Source organism: Neofelis nebulosa, chromosome 9 (genome assembly GCF_028018385.1).
Source record: "Neofelis nebulosa isolate mNeoNeb1 chromosome 9, mNeoNeb1.pri, whole genome shotgun sequence".
NCBI classification, from domain to species: Eukaryota; Metazoa; Chordata; class Mammalia; order Carnivora; family Felidae; genus Neofelis; species Neofelis nebulosa.
The window spans coordinates 109708347-109729698 of record NC_080790.1 but is presented as its reverse complement, the minus strand read 5'-3'; the positions used below and the strand labels follow the sequence as shown (position 1 = coordinate 109729698).

At 42.3% G+C, this 21352-nt stretch overlaps 1 protein-coding gene across 17 annotated transcripts in view; it reads left to right on the top strand.

The window, feature by feature from the left end:
- Positions 1–21352, top strand: part of SHLD1 (shieldin complex subunit 1) — a 99509-nt gene that overhangs the window by 13898 nt on the left and 64259 nt on the right. For 8 of the 17 annotated variants that reach the window (XR_009248853.1, XM_058684946.1, XM_058684940.1 and 5 more), the window contains 2 exons: positions 6392–6566; positions 7483–7667. Coding sequence is in view for 16 of the 17 variants with exons in the window: in XM_058684946.1 (XP_058540929.1) it covers positions 7490–7667 (178 nt within the window). In the remaining variant the exon portion in view is untranslated. The other 9 variants (XM_058684947.1, XM_058684950.1, XM_058684951.1 and 6 more) reach the window with 9 other exon arrangements.

Below are 21352 nucleotides of genomic sequence, written 5' to 3'. Positions count from 1 at the left end.
CCAGTACTCACAGTCTTGATTAGTGTGGCTTTTTACTAACTTTTGAAATTAAAAAAAAAAAAAATGAGTCCTCCAACTTTGTTCTTTTTCAGGATTGTTTTAGCTATTTTGGGTCCCTTGAGTTTCTGTATGAATTTTTTAAGTACTTTTGTCAATGTCTGCAAATAGAAAAAAACACACACACAACTGAGATGCAACTAAGAATTACATTGATCTATAGATCAATCCAAGCCATATTGCCATCTTAAAATATTAAAATATTAGATGTGTTTCCATTCATTTAGATTTTTAATTTCTTTCAACTCTTTTTAAAAAGATTTTATTTTTAAGTAATCTCTACATCCAACGTGGAACTCAAACTTATAACCCCGAGATCATGAGTCATATGCTCCACTGACTGAACCAGCCAGGAGCCCCTCTTTCAAAATTTTTTTTTTTTCAGTTTTCATTGTGCCTGTCTCACATATTTTTATTAACTATATTCCTAAGTATTTTATTCTTTTTTGATACTGTTTTTTTTCTTAAGTGTATTATTTTTGGGGGAGAGTGTGAGTATGGGAGGGGTAGAGAGAGAGGGAGAGAAAGAATCCCAAGCAAGCTCCGCACTGTCAGCACAGAGCCCCTTGAGGCCCTCAGTCCCACAAACTGTGAGATCATGACAGAGTCGAAATGAAGAGTCGGACACTCAACCAACTGAGCTACACAGACGCCCCTTAATCTTTTTTGATGCTATTGTAAATGGAGTTATGTTCTTAATTTAATTTTAGGATTATTTATTGCTAGTGTATGTAAATATTACACAGTATTTTTAGATATTTTTTATTGGCAGTGTAAAATCATTTGCATATAATTTTACCATATTGATCTTGTATCCAGTAATCTTGTTTAACTTGTTTCATGGTTCTACCAGTTTTTTAAGTGGATTCCTTGAGATTTTCTACCCACAAGATCACACCTTCTGCTAATAGAAATAGTTTTACTTCTCTCTAATATAGAAGACTTTTGTTTCATTTTCTTGCCTAATTGTGCTAGCTAAAACCTCCAGTATAATGTTGAGTAGAAGTGATCAGAGAAGACATCATTATCTTGTTCCTGATCTTAGGGGGAAAACATTTTACCACAAAATATGCTGCTAGCTATGCATTTTTTTCCCCAAAAAATACCCTTTATTAGACTGAGGAAGTTCCTTTCTATTTCTAGTTGTTGAGTGGTTTGATCATGAAAGACTGTTTGACTTTATCAAATGCTGTGTGTGTGTGTGTGTGTGTGTGTGTTGTGGTTTTTGTCCCTTATTCTTTTTGTCCATTATTCTAATATAGTATATTACATTGATTCATCTTGAGATGTTAGAACAACTTTGAATTCCTAAGGTAAGTTCCACTTGGCCATGGAGTCTAATCCTTTTTGTATTTTGCTGGGTTTGGTTTGTTAGTATTCAAGGATTTTTGTGTCTGTATTCATAGTATTGGTCTGTAGTTTTTTGTGGTGCCTTTGTCTTGATTTAGTATCAGGCTGATGCTGAGCTTAGACTAAATTGGGAAGTGTTTGCTCCTCTTCCATTTTTTAGAAGAGTTATTTAAGGAAGGGAATGACAAGTGTAGTGGGAGGAAGTGGGGCTTATTGGAGAAGCTGAAGAAAAGCCATTATGCTTGAAGCCTGGAAAGCAGTGGGGTCTGGCATTGGAGGATCTGGGCTAGAGAGAAATTTCTGGATGGTGATTAATGTCTCAGAGGAGGAAAGAAGAGGAGAGAGCTTTGGGCTAAACATGGAGAAAGTCCAGTTGCGGATGGAGGATGAGCCACAGAGCAGGATGAAAGGAACAAAGGCAAAGAGATGGGAAGACAGGAGAGTGGTTCCCTGGAAAGCAAACAAAGGATGGCAGAAGAAGGAGTTTCTAGAAGTCATATGCTAGAGTGATTGAGTTGGTGGAGATGAGGAAATGAACCAATTTAGACTTTTGAGAATTTTGTGGATAGGAGAGGAGACTGGCTGTGGGGAGTGCAGGTGTCAAAGATTTCCTTTTCACTTTTCTTTCTTTCTTGACAACCTTTTTTTGAGAGAGAGAGAGAGAGAGAGAATGTGTGCTTGCACATGGGAGCCAGGGAGGGGCAGAGAGAGAGGGAGAGAAAGAATCCCAAGCAAGCAACGTGGAGCCCAATGTGGGTCTCAACTCATGAACCATGAGATCATGACCAGAGCTGAAGTCAAGAGTCTGTTGCTTGACCAGCTGAGCCACCCAGGCACCCCACTTTCTTGACAACTTTTAAAAAAAAGTTTATTTAATTTTGAGAGAGAGAGGGGGAGAGAGAAGTAGTGGGAGAGGGGCAGAGAAAGAGAGAGAGAGAGGGACAGAGGATCCAAAGCAGGTTCTGTGCTGACAGCAGAGAACTCCATGCAGGGCTCGAACTCACAAACCATGAGATCGTGATCTGAGCTGTAAGTTGGACAGACGCTATAACCAACTGAGCCACCCAGGCACCACTTCTTGACAACTTTTAATGTTGATATGATTTTATACCTTCAAAAAATTGCAAGACTTGTACAAGGAACTCCCAAATAGCATTTTCCAGATTCACCAGCTGTCTATACTTGCCCCATCAATTTACTTAACCATTCTCTCTCATACACACACACACACACACACACACACACACACACACACACAAAGCGCTATTTGAGAGTGTGTTGTACACACCTTTCCCCCTACCAATTAATGTTTGAGTGGCATTTCCAAAGAACAAGGACATTCTCTTACATACTAGGTTTTGTTGAAAATGGGAGCAATTTGGGCATATTGAAAAATCTAAGTGAAGATCCAGTGGGAGAGAAGTGAGAGAAGGGGTTGTTGTCACTGAGGGCTTGTTGAAGGGTCTAGAGAGCAGGATTTAAGGTGCAGGTGGAGGGGTTGGACTTTGCCACAGGAGGGACAGCTCTGTGTTGTGAAGAGGAGTGAAGCAGTGTGCAAACGTTGGAGACTTTGTTCTGCTTGACGGATGGTGGAGGAAGTTCCTCTCTGCTGGATTCTGTTTCCTTTGTCAGTTAGGAAGTGAGCAGATCTACTGAAAAGAGCAGGAAGGCATGTGACAGATGGGAAGCGTCTGAGTTGAAGAAGACAGGAGAAAGCACAAGAGTCAAGGAGAGGGGAAGAGGAAGTAATGAGATAAACATCTCAAGATTCATGTGGCCAAACAGCCCATTTCTAGTTGATGTTTATTCAGTCAGAGTGAGCCAGCTTGCTCTATTCAGTAACTCATGTCTAGCCCTGCAGAGGGGGGAGATAAACTGAGTTCATCTAGGTGAGGGTTTTGCCAAACGGGTGTGATAAAAGAACACAATGGTTCGGGAAGGGAAGTTTAGGGTACTGACAAGATAATGGACCATAAAATACACTGGTTAAGAATGAAAGAAGTAAGATGGCTACTGAATGGGAAATAGAAGGGCAAATGGATAGGAGGTAGACTGGGAAGATGGAAGCCTGTAAATTGTTTTCTAATTATTACTATTTGACTTATTGGATCTAGATATTATTGAGCTTGCATTCTCTACTGAGTATTTTCCATCCATTAATTTCATATAATTCCTATGACAACCCTATGAGGTAAGCACAGGCATCAAGCCATTTTTATCGATAGAGGAAACAGACGTTAGTGACTTGCCCAAGGTGACACAGCTAAAAAGTGAGTCTCTAACTTCAGAGACCCTGTGTATCTCTGGACTGCTCTGCAGAGCTTCCCAGCTGTGCTCCTTGCTCCACTTTGACCCTCCTCTGACTCACGCTTCACTTAGCTAACAGTGTGAGCATTTGGAAATGCAAATTGATTGTACCGGGCACTAACTCAGAACCTTTCATTACAGGTCACTGGAAATAGGTAAAAAAAGAAGAATTAACAGATGAATAAAGACTTGGACAGGTGGATAGTTTTATGATAAAGAAAATCATAGTATGATGTTAATTGTGAAATCTAGACGGTAGCTATAGGAATGTTCATCAGATAATTCTTTCCAGTTTTCTTTATGTTTGAAACTTTTCACTGTAAAAACATGAAGGGAGGGAAGACCTTTGGCTGAAAAAAGAGATGAAGCTAAACAGCTTTTTATCTGAGGACCCTGACTGGATTTATAGGTTGGATTTATAGGTTGGTAAGAATCTGTAGTCATGGGAGAATGGCTGTCTTCTCTCGGTAAGCAGGTTTTGATGTACCGAGAGACGTCTTGTGCCTGTGCCCCTATGGTATTGGAAAAGAACACTTAGATTGTATAATTAAAGCCTTTTTTGTTTTTTTAAGTTTTATTTATTTATTTTGAGAGAGACAGAGACAGGGCAAGTAGGGAAAGGGCAGAGAGAATCCAAAGCAGGCTCCACACTGCCAGCGCAGAGCCTGATGGGGGCTTGAATCCATGAAACCATGAGATAATGACCTGAGCCGAAACCAAGAGTTGGAGGCCTTAACAGACTGAGCCACCCAGGTGCCTTGGCACTTTTTTTTTTTTTTTTTGAAAGATCCTTTTAAGGAATCTCTACACACAATGTGGGGCTCAAACTCACAACCCTGAGATCAAGAGCCACATGCTCTCTTGACTGAGCCAGCCAGGCACCCCAAGTACTTTTAAGAGAGGAAAATAAGCTCTTCTGGAGTAGAAAGTGGAACCCCATGTTAAAAGTTTTAGGGCAGAGATAATCATTGCATCGTACTTGTCAGCTTAGGTGGTTACAGGCCATAGGAAGGGTCTCATCTGTACCTATTACTTGCTTTCTCCTGGGCAACTTCAGAATTCCAAAGAATGTTTTGCATGCACAGTTTCTTACTTTGCAATAAACCAGATTCTGCCTTTCAGTAGACTTTCTTTTTTCTTTCTTCCTTCCTTCTTTCCTTCCTTTCTTCCTTTTTTGTTTTGTTTTGTTTTGTTTTGTTTTGTTTTGTTTTGTTCAAATGCCCAGTTTGGAATATATTTGACATTTAATACCAGTGATTTCTAAAAGGAAAGACAGATATCACATCAATCTGCTGCTTGTATCACTAATGACACTCTTCCTTGATGGTCAATGTCAAGGCTCCTTTTCAGGCAGGCAGGATGTACTGCTGTCCTTCACTGAACTATTTTTTCCCTTCCAGAAGCCTCCAGAGCAGTGTTTGTTAACACGAGGGGAGAAGGAAGAGACACAGATGCCTGTGGCGGAGGTGTTTGATGAAACTTCAGGCTTGGTTGGCTAATGTAATATGTGTGAAGAGACAGGATGTTCTTGCTTCTTTGGGAACCTTGATCCCTCTGCTTCTTTCAGAAGCAATCAGCTGCTTGCTCTCTTGGCTCACTCTCTGCATGGGTGAATGTCCACAACAGCATGCGACCGTTGTCCTCAAACAAGAAGAATCTTGCCAGGCTTCTCTGTTGATATGTTTTTATACACACCCTATCTTTGCCTGATAGGGTGGTCCTTTGGGCTGTGCAGACACAGGAGGCTGGGAGGTCTGGGAGGTGGGTTCATTCCAGATTGGCATTTTCTAGATGAAGTTTCTTTGGGCAAGTTACTCGACTTCTCTCTGTGTCTGACTGTCTGATTGTAAATGAGGGTCGTGGTAGGATTGCCTGCTTCATGGGGCTATTGCCGATGAAGCTCTTCACACAGTGTTTGGCACCCAACAAGCACTGGATAAATGTTATCTACCCTTATTATTATACTGTTCCTGTTATTCTGAAATTGCTTGTTTCATTCAAACATATGTCTTTGAGATCTTTCAGGTTCCAACTGTCATCTTAACAGCTGTACAGTATTCCATAATTTGGAATACCACCCCCTCCGAAAACTATTCCTTCTCTAACGCAGCTAGATAAAGCAACCCAGTCATTAAAGCTGCCATTCCTCATTGACTCTCTTTCTCTTTAGCCCCTTTACCTGTTCAGTGATGAAGTTCTACTCTCATTTTAGTTCCTACATATGTTCTTAATCTGCCCCCTGCTCTTGATTACCCTACCCTAGTTCACATGCTCCTTGTCTCTCACCAGGACCATGGCAGCTGAATGAATTCCTGTTGCTTCTAAGATTGCTGGCCACTGGGCTGAAGCCCTATAAAGTCATCTCCCATCCAGCTGCCAAATCTGCAGATCTGACCGTGTAAACTCCTCTGCATGGCACGTGGTGGCCCACGGCAGTCATGACGCGTGGTGTTGGCTACAATATGATTTATTGATGACAGAAATTTATGAGGCAGAGAGTTGCAGAGGGTTTAGGCTCTCCCCAGGCCCGTAGTTATTTTATAGAGAGGTGGGCAGAGCTGAATGCACTGTAAAGAACCTTCCAATAGAGAATCCAGTACCCACAAGTAGATCGGGGTCTACCTGGGGAGGGAGGATGAGGAACACCTAATTTTAATTTATTTTATTTTTTTTTTAGGAACACCAATGTGACAAGAAATGTCCAAGTGATGAACCCAATAAAGCACTTTTGTGGTCTCGAAAGCTCAGCCGGAGCGTTTGTGCATCCAAGTGGCTATCAACAGCCAAGCCTCACTGTCCTTTCCAGAGCTGGGAACAGAAGAGCCCCACGGCCATCCAGCTGAAACCACAAGGTTTGTCTCTCCCCAGTTACCCATGTGCGATTGTTCTTTGACTCTCACTTTAAACTCCCAGCACCCATGGCTTTGGGTTGCCCAAGCTGGTTCTACTTGCATTTGCGCTGTCCCCCAGGCATTGGCCTGGCCTGCCCCATGCTTGGAGACGACCTTCTCCAGAAAACTTACTGTTGCTTTCTGGGTTCTTCTCTGTCTTGTCGTTGTGTTTACATGGTATGTTGGTGCGTTTGCATCATCCCAAACTGTGAGCAACTTGAAGGAAGGGTCTATTACATTCACCTTTGGATACCCAGGGCCTGGCGTGTTAAATCATTGAATGCATGTTTGACTAGGCCACAGATAAAAATACAAGTCACCCGTCATCTCACTAGTCAGCAATTAAACCACTGAATTAATTACCATTGAAGTTTATTTGGGATTTATCCTTCCAGATGCTTTTTTTCTAGCTATAGATATGTGTATTTCTCACTTACACAAACACACACACACACACACATACACCCCACACATGATTCTGCATTTTATAAAGTCTGGATCAAACCCTACCTATTGTTTAAAAATCTTGTTTCCACATAATGCATCATAGACAGTCTCTCTTCTCATTACATATTCTTGTAGTCCTTGGATTATCGTGTTGCACAGTGCTTCATCCTTATCAGACATGCAGTTTATTCTCCAGCTGAAATTGTTAATCTTTCTGTGTCGAGAGTGTTTGTTTCTCATGATGAAGAAACATGGTAAACAAATACTGGGTCTAAAGTAAGCACAAGGAAGACTGTTACTAATGGGAAAGTATTCTGGCCAAAGTATTGTTTGGCCTTTAAGGCGCTGGGACTTTAGTCCTTCAAGCTGTGACTGAAATGGGGGCCTCCTCTTAGGCAATGCCTCTTGTGTTGAATTATTTTTTCCACAGCAGGACTATGGCGACCCAGGAAGCCACTCCAGGCAGCCAGTCCGAGGAGAGCAGTGCCTTGGATTTGCCAACAGTTTATGACATAAGAGATTATGTGCTGCAGAGACCCCACCAAGAGGCCGACAGTGAGGCTTTTAGTTCTGTAGAAGCCCTTTCTAGTCCTTGCTCTTCTGATGCAGATCCAGGTAAGAAACAGGGTTTAAAACAAGCTAACACTGACACCCCCGCCCCCCCAACCCCATACATATAGGTATGTGGTTGTTTGTTTCTCTCTTTTCCAATAGCACCTCTCTGAGGAATGATTCATTGTCTCGGGTAGAAAAACATCTTATCTAAGCACAACTGTGGGGAGAGACTTCAAAGGACAAGCTCCCTGGTGTAACCACAAGGAGCTATTTCCTGGAGGCCTTTTTGTCTGAGGACCTTTCTCATCTCCATCCAACTGCATTCAGAGGCTCAACAGGGAGAGGGTGGAATTGAATTTTGTTTTGTTCTTTTAAAACTTCAGAAAGTTGGGGTGCCTGGGTGGCTCAGTGGATTAAGCATCTGACTCTTGATTACAGCTCAGGTCATGATCTCATGGTTTGTGAGTTCGAGCCCCATGTTGGGCTCTGTGCTGACAGCATGGAGCCTGCTTGGGATTTTCTCTCTCCCTCTCTCTCTGACCCTCCCCTGCATACACTCGCATGAGCACGTGCACACACTCTCTCTCTAGAATAAATAAATAAATTAAAAAATAAAATAAAAACTAAAACTTCAGAATGCAGCAATGTGGACCTGTTAAATGTTACAGGTGACAGTAGTAGGGCACTCAGTATTCCTCGTATAGAGTATACTCTGCATTTGGGGAACAACTTTTCTACAAGTTTCCCTGACTGAATTGCCAAAAAGTTTATTATTTAAGCTTAATGATGATTGTTGACGTAGTTACTGACCATCTCTGGTTGTAAAGCCCTTGTCTTTCCCATTCTTTGCCCAGTCCAGACCTGGAGGTCCACAGACCTGGGCCCAAAGCTCTCCCACTTACTGGCTCTGGGACTTGGGGCATGTTTCTTAATGTCTCTGAGCTCTGTGTACTTGACATCATCACTTAGATTTCTGTTAGACTTCTGGAATTTGATATATCCTAAATCAAATTGCTAATTCCTCCACCCTCTCCCCAGTCCATTTCCCCTTGTATATACACACCTGTTCGTTGACCCTTTCTCATCCCTAAAAAGCATTTTTACCCATCCATTCACTTAGGCCCAAACTTTGGAGTCATCCTCAACCTCTCTCACATCCAGTCTATCACTGTCAGCTTTACTGCCAGAGTAAGATCTAGAATCTAAACCGTTTTGCCACCCCCTCTGCTGCCACTATTGCCTGTCTTCTGGATTATTGTTACAAACTCTTAACCAGCTCTTTCCATACCTGCCCTTGACCTCCTACACTCTCTTCTCAACACATCTACCAGAAGATCCTTTTAAAAATGCAAATCAGATCATGTGAGTCCTTGGTGCAAAACTCCCATGGCTTCTCATCTGTCTCAGAGCAAAATCCAAAGTCCTATGGCACCCGTGCCCTCTGGGCCCTGGGTCTGCCACGTCTCTGCCCTGACCTCCTACTGTTCTTGTCCTCACTGGGCGGGGCCTCTGCCTCCCACCTCTAAGAGCCAGCCACCCTCCTCCCTGCTGACATTCTTTGTTGTACCCTTCCCTGGCTTTATTCTTTGCCTCGGCAGGAATGCCACTGGGCACCCTAGATTTGACTTTAATTGATTCATCTCCTGGAATATAAATTCCAGGATAGCAGGTACTCAATAAATACTTGTGTGAGGAATGAATGGGTGATGTTAACTGCTATTGGTATTTCATTAAGAGATATGCTTGTATGGATGTAGGATGTAGGGCTGAAGCTGATCCCAACGTAAAAACATCTCTGGTCCCCTCTCCACTGCCCACACATGTAGCTTAAGGCTGGTTAGGAGTAACTTTGGAAAGTTCCATGTATAAGGAGTGGGAGTCATAGGCAGCACTGAATCAGGTGAAGCCTGAATTTAGCCCCATAGCACAATCCGTGTTGGAGGAGATTGTCAGATTGCATCTGCCTCCCAGAAGAAAAGTCAAAATGTGTAATTGATGGAGACATGGCCCAACTGTCAGCCATTAACGTGTGCAAAGTGCATCATCAACTATTGTGCAGTGATATAAATCCTGAGCCACTTCTGCTAGGATAGAACACATGCACCCCAAACCCAAGTGGGTCCAGTCCAACTGGAGGCCCAGTTCTCACTTTGTCTTCTCCTTGCTTGGGCCTCCACCCCATTCCTACGTGCCCTGGGCCTTCATATGTCACCCTTCAGAGCATCCCCAAAAGACGATTTGAAACTTGGACTCAGAGACAAATAGCTTCAAGTGTCAGCTTTTCCAGGATGGTCTTCATTTAAGAATACCTAGCCTTAACCTTAAAGAATGGTTTAATTTCAGGAATTGAGGATAGGTAGAAGAGAGATTGGGAAACTCTGTCTGTCTGATGTTCCTAAAATGCATCCTATTTATGTTTTTCACCCCTACACATTCTCACACCCCCCCTCTGCACCCTACCCCCCCAATTTGACCTTTCCAAATGGAGCCATTCCTAGCATCCGGGAGTCTTATTTCCTCCTTCTTCCCTGTGGCCATGCCTCCTGATCTGCAGCATGTGTTTAAAACACTAATGTTGGTTTGCACATACTACCCCAACGAAGGTTCTGTGGTTACTTTTCCCTGCAGAGCTAGACATCGGAATGTCTTAGAATACAGGAATAATGATCACTCCCATTTATGGCAGCCTGGCTGCCTGTCAGGTTTTTTGTTGTTGGGCTCCATGCTAAGTGGTTCACAAAGATTGCTACTTTTAATTCTTACCACAAACCTGAGAAGTAGAAAGCAACCGTATTTTATAAATAAGGAAATGTAGATGTGGAGACATTAGGAAGCCTGCCCAGTGTTACTTAATAAATGGCGGAGCTGGGCTGAGCCCAAAGGCACTGTTTTCAATCACATTTTTATTGGAAAAAAGTTGCTTTTTCTAACCTGGAAAACAACCAAATGGATGATATCACTGAGATAAGGAATTGCTCAGAAATGAATCTAGGCAAGTTTGTTCTCTTGACACAGCAAACAACTCATTTTTGGAGGGGGGCAGTTTTAGGGAGGAATATTAAGTTTTTGATACTATTTTACTCAGACTTACATATTTAAAAGCAATCTTAATTTTGTGGTGCAGTCCACCATTCTGCAGTACTTTTGTATGCTATACCATTTATTACTCACGATACTTGTTATGGTTGCTTAAAATTGGACCAGATCGGGGCATCTGGGTGGCTCAGTCAGTTACGTGTCTGACTTCGGCTCAGGTCATGATCTTGCAGTTTGTGAGTCTGGCCCTGCGTCAGACTCTGTGCTGACAGCTCAGAGTCTAGAGTCTGCTTTGGATTCTGTGCCTCTCTCTCTCTCTCTCTCCCTCTCCCCCTCCCCCGCTTGCACTCTTTTTTTCTCTCTCTCGAAAGTAAAAATAAATATTCAAAAAAAGTTAAAAAATAAAATAAAATAAAGTAAAATTGGACCAGATCATCTAGAGCTTCCCAAGAACTGAGTGGAAATGATATCCAAAAGATATCATGATGGGAGCAGGGATTACACTAGGATCCAATGGAAGGCAGCCACCTTTATATTTAGTAGCTTTGTAGCGGATAGCTTATGGTAGGCAAGAATAAATGCACTCAGGTGTATCCACCACAAAAGGAACTTAATTCTGATCTCACTAAGTGAAATTTACACAGCATGGGAAGCTATTTATTTTGTTGTAAACATTTCAGAGTTGCCTTTTGTGAGAAAGAGATTTTTACTAAGTAAATTTAGGAAAGATTGTCACTGGTAATCCGACCATTACCAGCCAGTGAAATGGCTGAGGTGGACGGTCCTACACTGTGGGGGAAATCATTGCCCTAACCACCCAGCCTGATTTGCTCTTGGCTGACCATCTTGCACCTCCAGTTTCTCAAAACTGTCTATGGTCTTGAGTTTTGATTTTCTATTTATAAGGAGGACCCGGGGTGGGGGGGTGCCTGGGTGGCTCGGTCAGTTGAGCCGCGATTTTGGCTCAGGTCATGATCTCACGGTCTGTGGGTTCGAGCCCCGCATCGGGCTCTGTGCTGACAGCTCGGAGTCTGGAGCCTGCTTCGGATTCTGTGTCTCCCTCTCTCTGCCCCTCTCCCGCTCATGCTCTGTCTCTCTTGCTCTCAAAAATAAATAAACATTAAAAAAAATTAAAAAATACATAAAATCTTAAATAAATAAATAAATAAATAAATAGGATCCGGGGCACCTGGGTGACTCATTCAGTTACAGGGCCGACCCTTGATTTTGGCTCAGGTCATGATCTCATGGTTCGTCGTGGGCTAGAGCCCCGTGTTGGGCTCTGCACTGTCAGCATGGAGCCTGCTTGGGATTCTTTCTCCCTCTCTCTCTGCCTCTGCCTGGCTCTCCCTCTCTCTCCCTCTCAAAAATAAATAAACATTTAAAAACTAAAATTTAACAAAGTATGTATAAGTAAGATCCACTTTCCTTCCCTTCACTGCATGCTCATAGGTAGTTATAATTGCAGATTCTCTCCCCCACAGCCCTTCAGCAGATTTTGCCCACATTTTAATCTAGTTCTGATAACTCTGGATCTGTTGTTTGCTCAGAGACATGGCCTACCTTTACATTGGTCTCCGTTGGTGTTCTGATGGCTACTATTCTAGCTCTGCTTTTTAACATATCCAGCTCCCAAGCCAACTTGCATTCTTGGCTTGCTTGTTTGCTGTTGTGTTTTGTAAGGAAGTTGATCTTCTAGAGATTGGTGAACACAGTCAAAGTTTTCCAGCTGATAGTCACCCAAGGTATCTCAGCATTGGGCTGCACCCAGCCCTGGTACTCCCTTTGCACTTAGATAGCCTGTGCTTACCTCAGAATATGGTTGAGTACCTCAAGAACTGATGGAGTCTGGCAGGTTGCTTACAGAGGTCTGAGGGTGAACCCAGGACCTGGCTTCTCTAGCTACTGGGTGAAATAGGAGCCAGGAGCTGACCCTTAAGATTTAGTCAAATTAGCCCAGTTGTCAAAACCTATGGTTAAAATTCAGACACACAGTTAGCAAGGAGATGGGGTCCACGGTGATGGTATAGAATAGCCTACTGGTAGCAGAGCACAGCCCTGCAACAGGTAATGCAACGAGAGTACCCAGAAATCCCAGCAAGTGGCAGGCAGTGTGCAGGTGGCTTATCAGTGAGTGGGAAGGTCCCAACTTCAAGGTCGGAGACAGCATCACAGTTGTAACCTCTGGAAGAATAGCAGGCAAGGGACGAGTGGCCTCAATTTTAGGAGATGGCAGAGACCACTGGAAAAACCAGGTTTTAAGGACAGGGACCTGGGCTGACGCCTAACTTTTATAAAGGATCCCCCATTTCACCATGTAGCTGCCTCTGGCTTTGCCCATCACTGACCTGTTCTTCCCAGCCAGGCTTTTTGAAGGGGTTGCCCATATTCCATTCTACTTCCTCTTATGATTGTTCTTCAATTCTGGGCACATGTCCTTCACCCCCACTACCCACTAGACTAAGCCCACCCTTGCTCAGATGCTGGTGATTTTGCCCAGGAGCTAAACCTAATGGACACTTCTCTGCCCTAATCTCGTATGCCCAACTGCCATATCACTGTTCATGCCCTGGAGGAGGATATTAGCAGCAAGGGACATGAGAGTTCAGAGCACTTTCTAGGAAATGAGTTGATAAGAATCGGAGAGTATTAGTCAGGAAAACCTCAAAGCCTTGGTCATTTCAGTCTGGGTACCCAAAAGCGGGTGAGTCTGGGCTGTGTCTCTCTAGATAAACACTGCTCCTCTGTCTCGAACTGGTGTCTTGAGCAAGCATTGTCTAGCTACTTCTTATGAAGTAATAGTAAAACAAACAACAACTTGTCACCTAAGCCAGGCATAGGAGTGCAGAACTCCCTCCCTTCTCTTCCTGGTGAGATCTGACAGAAGAGCCACACTGCCAAAGAGGTCTTCCTGAAACAGCATTTCCATCACGTTCCTCTATTTAAATCCCTTTGAGATATCATTGTACACCCCCACTTTCCTTCCAACTCCAAACAAGGCTCCTGTGCCTCCTTGTCAGGGCTCTGCATAATCTCATGTCCAAAGCATTTGTTCAAGATTAAAAAAAAAAATTATTTTAATGTTCATTTGCTTTTGAGACAAAGAGAGAGAGACAGTGTGAGTGGGGGAAGGGCAGAGAGAGAGAGAGAGAGGGAGACATAGTATCTGAAGCAGGCTCCAGGCTCTGAGCTGTCAACACAGAGCCTGATGCGGGGCTTGAACCCATGAACTGCGAGATCATGATCTGAGCCAAAGTCGGACGCTTAACTGACTGAGCCGCCCAGGCACCCCTGTTCAAGATATTTAACAGCCAGTTCAGCAGTATTGCAGTATTTTAGTAACTGGCAAGGCACCAGGTAACATACAGGTGCATGCCAGCCGAATGCAGGCCCCTTCTGGTGTCTAACTACTCATTAACACAGGCCTGCTACTCCTGTTGGGCTTGTTTTTATGCTGAGTCGGGCCTTAATGCCTCAGCTGCATTGTTCCTGTCCTTGAAATGTGCTCCTTCCTTCCTGGTCAGCTCCAGGCCACTCCAGAAACTGTTGCGCTGAGTCCGTCAATTAGTCCCCCATACACACTTAGCGATGGGCTTGGATTCCCTGCCTCTTAGATACTTGTTTCCTTTCTCTTTTGTTACTGGACTGGAGGAAAGCATAAACAGAATGCAAGTGCCAAGTGAGATGGTCAGTGGTCTCGGATAAACCCCTCAAAAACAAGGTCACCAGGGTTTCCTGGAGTGAAGTTCTGTGTGTACTGCTATAGGTTGAGAAAAGTCTGAGATCGGTGGCTGATCTCATCAGGGCCCTCTGCAGCCTCTGTTCTGGAGATGCATTCTATTAGATGCCTTCTAATACAGGACAAAGAGTTGCTCTGGAGTTGTTTGGCTTAGACGTTGCAATATGGAGTTGGTAAATGTTTCTTTTTGAGCCCTTTCCTCAAACTTTGACTTCTAAGAGCATTTGTTGAGAAAACCGGTTGCATGTGAACAGCAAACTGAATGTTTGATGATTAAGTCTTGATGATTAAAAGCCCTAGCTGGTAGCCTTAGTTGTATGTCTAAAGTAAATAGTGATTTAATGTCTCCTTTTTTTTCTTCTGGAATCTGTCAAAATCCCAATCTTCAAAGACCATTTTGTAACCTATATAAATATATAGGCATTTCATCCAAGGAATTTGCAATTTAAGAATAGATGAATGTGTCCTTTTTCCTTTCTATGATTCCTATGGTATCTATTTGTAATTCTGGAAAATTTTATTTCCATAAGAAACTTTAAGCTCTTGGGGCGCCTGGGTGGCTCAGTTGGTTAAGCGTCCGGCTTCAGCTCAGGTCACGATCTCGCGGTCCGTGAGTTCGAGCCCCGCGTTGGGCTCTGGGCTGATGGCTCAGAGCCTGGAGCCTGCTTCCGATTCAGTGTCTCCCTCTCTCTCTGACCCTCCCCCATTCATGCTCTGTCTCTCTCTGTCTCAAAAATAAATAAACGTTAATTAAAAAAAATTATAAAAAAGAAACTTTAAGCTCTTAAATCTAAAATTTCAAAATAGAATTTATATATAATAATTATAGAATTCTGAATGTGGTGTTGCCATCTTAAATAGGAGTCAGGATATATTCTACACATGTAAATAATGGTAAAGACATTTTCCTTAGAGGTGACATCCAACCTAGAAGTGACATCCATCCTAGCAGCTAATGACCCAGCACCCTTTAAACCTGACCTGAGATATAGGGAGGAAGGGAAAGAAGGAGATTGAGGAACTAATTCTCTGAGAAATCAGAGAACAAAATCTGGTGCTTACTATCCCATGTCCAGTTGATGGGTTTTATTTGGAAAGTTTGAGTGTCCTGCATGCCAGTGCATTTCTGATTTGTTACCACTCATTGGGGTGAGTTCTACAGATTCAGCCATTGTAGGCTTCATTTTCAGGTCCAAAACAGGATGTTGAATTCTTTGCTTGCTACTATTGGAAGGAAGCAGTGCATCCTAATTGTGTGGCCCAAGCAGTGAAGGATAAACTCTCCGTGTATATGACTAAGGCCCACAGAATTACAGAATGTTACAGCCCCTGGGCCGGTGGTTTTCAAACTGTGTTCTAAGCATCCCTTTAGGAGCTATAAGGTCAGGACTGAACTTATGGGGGCCCTGGACTCTCCACTCTTGCTCTCCATATCAACTTATTTGCATCATAGGCTTCTAGATGAGCAGTCATTGGAAGAAAGGATGTCAGGGCCAAACAGTTTGAAAATTGCCAAGCTCACCCAGATGTGTCATTTTCTGCAAGAGAGTGTCAAAACCCAGGATAATGAAGAAAATCACCCAAGGTCACGTAGCAACCTGGTAACTTCTATTTTTAGGTGGCCCTCTCTACAGACTACTTCTAACTGTGACTTTGCTATCCCTTTTCTGAAAACAGAAGAATATTCTTCTCTAGTTTAGACTGCCAAATTGTAGATAACCTTAAATAGTCGTTAGAGATAGTAGTTTAAGAGGAGAGTTCTTTTCAAAGGCTCAAGAATGCTATTTGCCATCTGTGACATCTCTCATTGCTCCTCACTTTTGAGTTTCAAGAACACCTGCTATGGGAGAAGAGACTTGTTTACTTCTGTGTACTTTGCCTATAGTCACAGGGTTTTTAAAATTTTAATGTTCATGTATTTATTTTGAGAGGGGAGGGGAGGGGCAGAGAGAGAGAGAATCGCAAACAGGCTTCATGCTCAGTGCGGAGCCCAATGCGGGGCTTGATCTCATAACCGTGAGGTCATGACCTGAGCCCAAATCGAGAGCCACATGGTCTTCTGACTGAGCCAGCCAGGTGCCCCAAGAAAACTATACTCTTATCACATTTTATAGCATTCTGAATTTTCCTGCTCGCAAAATAATGGAATTGAGTGGAAATTTTAAATAAATTCTAAAAACCGACAAACAAGCCAAGAGATTTAACCCTGTTTCTTCACAATATATTCAGTCGTTAGATCCAGAATTTTCTTCTGTAAAGAACTCTTCGAAAACATTAGGGAATGTTAAGCGCAGTGCAAGTGAAAACATGAAGAAGTTACCCGTGGGCCAATGCCATTTTAGAACATGAGTTTGAGGGAGAATGGGTTAAAATAATATTCTGTGTTTTCAGCCACCAAAACCCAAACAGCTGCTCCGGGTCTAGATCCTGGAGATGGTGCTTGGCAATTGCTTGCCATGGGGCAGCGTTCGAGTCTACTGCCCTCTAGTGACTATTTTTTACATATTCCTGAGCGTTACTGAGAACAAGAATTTCAGTGTACCAGATGTGTTAAGCCTTTATAATTCATCCTTTGCAGAACTTTTGTGCCTACTAGAAATAAAACTTCAAGTTATTAGAGATTTTTTTACTCGAAATCTGAGACGCTAACTTGTCTTAAGGCCACCAGTGTTAAGTCTAGTTACTGCAAGTGCATTATATAATTTGAGGACACCTTTTCATTTATGTTGCTTGATTGATTGCAGGTGAAAATGTAAACATAAAAATAATATCTGATTTTTTGTGTGTGCATTTGCCAAGAAAAAGTTGCGTTCTTCTGCAAAGATAAGACCAAAGGATTTAAATTTGCTTTATTTGATGAAATTATAGTAGCATTAAAGGGTAATGAGATTTTAAAAATCTTTCGGGATTTCTGATCTGATAAGATGGCATACCCATGACTCTCTGCTAAGTACAACTATAAACCATGGAAACACGAGAGGTGATCAAGGAATAGTGGGCAGTGGAAAGAAGAGGAATTGGTTTCAGGCCCCAGGACTGAAGGAACAACACAGAGGCAAAGTGTCTTCTGTTCTCCCACCCACCAGAAGAAGGTGACCAGAACTTGGTGCATTTTAGCCTGCAACCTAGCAACAAGAAGGGGCCTGGGTAGGCTCATTTCTCCACAGTACTGACCAGTGGGTCATCCCACATCACTAGGAGAGCCCAGCACCCAACAAGGGGGCATCTATAGCAAAACCCATCATAGTAAGCGGCGAGAGGAAGCACTCTCCTCCATTGGGCCAGAGACTTCACTCCTCTGCTAAACCAGACCCAGGTGGCCCGCAAGCACAAGTGAGGAGATTCTGCCAACTCAAGTAGTGACCTGGGCCGAGAATCCCCTTTGTCTTTGTGGGCGTGAGATTCCCCTTGCTCCCTACCTTCTTACATTCACTGGGGCAGCTGGAGGCACTGGAAAAGGGAAATCCCACAACAACAAGCAGCCCATCTGGAAAACCGCCTCTTCCCAGGGGGCCTGAGATCAACCCCCTACCAAGAGACACCCACGGGCTGGGTCAGTCCTGCAGGCAGTTCCAGCAGGGTGCTATGGGAGCCTCAACAGTACCTGATAAACCAAGGAGACCAAGATAAGCAGCAGAGGCTCTGAAAATTAAACTGTCATTGGAACCATGCAAAAGTAGGCCACAACCTGCGTGCTAAACCTGAACAGGATGGCTGTGTGCTAAAGTACAGGACCTAAATAGAGCCAAGGTCACTCGTCATACCAAGAACCAAAAATCACAACGTGAATGAAAAGAGTCACAGACACCAATCCTGAGATGAATCAGACACTGGAATTTGCTAAGGATTTTAAAGCAATCACCATAAAAGCACTTCAGCAATCAGTTATAAATTCTGTTGAAACAAATGAAAAAATAGAAAACTCAGTGAAGAAATACAAGTTATAAAAAAAACCTAAATGGAAATGATGGAAATGAAATAGACCATAGCCAAAAAATTGATAAATTGGACCTCATCAAAATTTATTAAATTTGTGGGACGCCTGGGTGGCTCAGTTGGTTAAGCTTCCAACTTTGGGTCAGGTCATGATCTCACCACTCGTGGGTTCGAGCCCCACATCAGGCTCTGTGCTGACAGAGCCTGAAGCCTGCTTCAGATTCTGTGCCCCTCCCCTGCTCACGCTCTGTCTCTGTCTCTCTCTCTCTGTCTTTCTCTCTCAAAAATAAATAAACATTAAAAAAAATTTTTTTTTAAATTTGCTCTCTGAAAGCCCACATAAAAAGGATGAAAAGATAAAGGTACACACCAGGAGAAAATACTTGCAAGTCTGTTATCTGACAGAGGACTAGTATGTTGAGTATAAAAGAGCTGTCAAAATTCAGCTGCAGAAAAGTAAACACTTCAAATAGAAAATGGGCAAAAGACATGAAGAGACATTTCTCTGAAGAGGGTATCCAGATGGCAGATAAGCACATGAAAGTATGTCCAACATCAGGAGCCATCAGGAAAGTACAAATTAAAACAATAACGATACCTACAGAAATGGCTAGGATAACACCACCAAATGCTGGTAAAGGGGTAGAGAAGCTGGACCACTCACGCATTGCTGCTGCGAGTGTAAAATGGCACAGCTACTCTGGGAAACAGTTTAGTAGTTTCTTGTAAAACTAAACATGGAATTACCATATGACCACCTGGCATTTATACTCTTGGACATTTATCTGGCAAATGAAGAGTCACATTCGTGCAAAAGCCTATACATGAATGTTCGTAGCAGGTCTCGTCTTAACACCCTAAAACTCGAATGTCCCAGATATCCTTCATCAGGAGATCGTTAAGTAGATTGTGGTGCATCACTGGTATGGCCAGTGAATACCGCTCAGCAGTAGAGTAATGAACCATCCAGACACACAACTTGGATGAATGAATCTCCCAGGGAATTCAGCTCATGGGGAAAAAAGTGAATTCCAAAACTTGACGTACTGTCGTCCATTACACAATATTTTTGAAGTGCAAACATTTTTAGAAATTGGAGAACAGACTAGTAGATGTCAGGGTTTGGAGTTGGGGTGGGCAGAAGGGAGGTGGCTGTGGTTCTAAAAGGGCAATGCGTGGGATCCTTATGATGAAAATGTTCTGTATCTTGACTGTGGTCATGGATGGGTGAACGCAGAAGCGTGATAAAATTGTAGAGACATACATAAATGCATACAAGTAAACTGGAGAAATCGGAATAAGATTGTTGGATTTATCAATGCCAGTATTCTGTAGTTGGAAGTACATTGAGGGAAAGTAGGGAAATGTTCACAGGATTTGTCTGCATTGATCTCTAGCACAGCATGGGAGTCTTAAATATCTCAAGAAAATTTTCAACCAAAAAATCTGTTGGGCATCATAAAAATCCTGGCCCTTTTTCTTTAAATGCTTGTAAGCTCACCTTTTCTTTGTTTTCTTTTGTTTTCTTGTGTTTCTCTGAAATAGTTGCATTTTTCTCTGAAACAACTGTAAAAATTGCTATACCAATAAACAATTCCCTAGCTTTGATCATTTTCATTGTTTCTAATGTGTTGTTGTTATAAAGGGCTGTGTTCAACATCCTTCTGGTTAAGCCCTTGTATTTATCTTAAATTATTCTTCAAGCTAAATTCCTATAAGAAAAATTGCTCTATCACATTAAAACTTTTTTTTTGACATGTATTACTAGTTTGTCCTTCCAGAAAAGGGAAGAAAACCATTTTTTCCAAGGCTCTTCTCAACACTAATATTATAATTTTTTGAAACTTTGCTAATTATGGGGGGGAAGAAGACTTTTGTTTTAATATGCATTTCTCTGATTATAGTGTAAAGAAATACTGTGTTTTCTTGGACATTTTCTTTTTATGAATTGCCTGTTTTCTATTAAAATTGTCATCTTTTCTTACTAATTCGTAAGAGTACTTTATACATCAAGAATACTAACTCTTTAGCATTTTTTGCAATAATTCATCCCAGTTTTGCCTTTTAATTTTTATACACTCTCTGATTGAAATTTGTTTTCTCTAAAATGACCAAAGTAATGGGTACTTTAAAAAAGGTAAAATAGGGGCGCCTGGGTGGCTCAGTTGGTTAAGCCTCCAACTTCAGCTCAGGTTGTGATCTCATCATTCATGAGTTCAAGCCCCGCATTGGGCTCTGTGCTGACAGCTCAGACCCTGGAGCCTGTTTCAGGTTCTGTGTCTGCCTCTCCATCTCTACATCCCTCCTCCACTTGTGCTGTCTCTCTATCTTTCTCAAAAATAAATAGACATTAAAAAAAAAAAAAGTAAAATACCACAGATGAAAAGGAAGCAAAAAGAACATTCTCTATTCTTCCCCTCCCTTTCTACTTCCTGGTGGTAACCAGTAGTGTTGTGTATATTTTTAGGGAAGTGTACCGTAAATATATATATCTCAGTGTTGGTAAACTGTGCATGTAAATGTGTGTATTTTAGTACGGTTGATTATGCATAGCTTTTAACCTGTCAAAGTTCAGGAAAAAAAAAAAAGAAAACAGAAGTAAAACCAATGAATCACTGAAGTAGTAATTAGTTTATTGTGCATACACTAAAAAGACACTTTGCAAATTGGGAGTGGTCAAACCAAAACACAGAACGAAGCTCAGAGGTATATTGTTATAAAGCAGCTTATGTAGTGTGGAGGCAGTGACTGGCTTTTGCAGTAATTGGTTACAATATTAGAATTTTCTTAAATGTAAGGGTTTGGTTAGTGGTTACCTCCTATGAATTTGGGGGAACAATTTAAGTTTTGCTTATGATTTTCAGACACATAACCAAGAAGTGTCCCAGGTCAAGTTAGCCTCTCTTATCTTGCAAAGTAAACTAAATTAAGCTTTACTTTACATGTATGACTAACTGGTTGTGTCCATTCAGGGAATTTTCAAGTCTGGTCTCTGTTTGTGTTTGATTTTAGCAAACCAGAAATCTCTAACAAA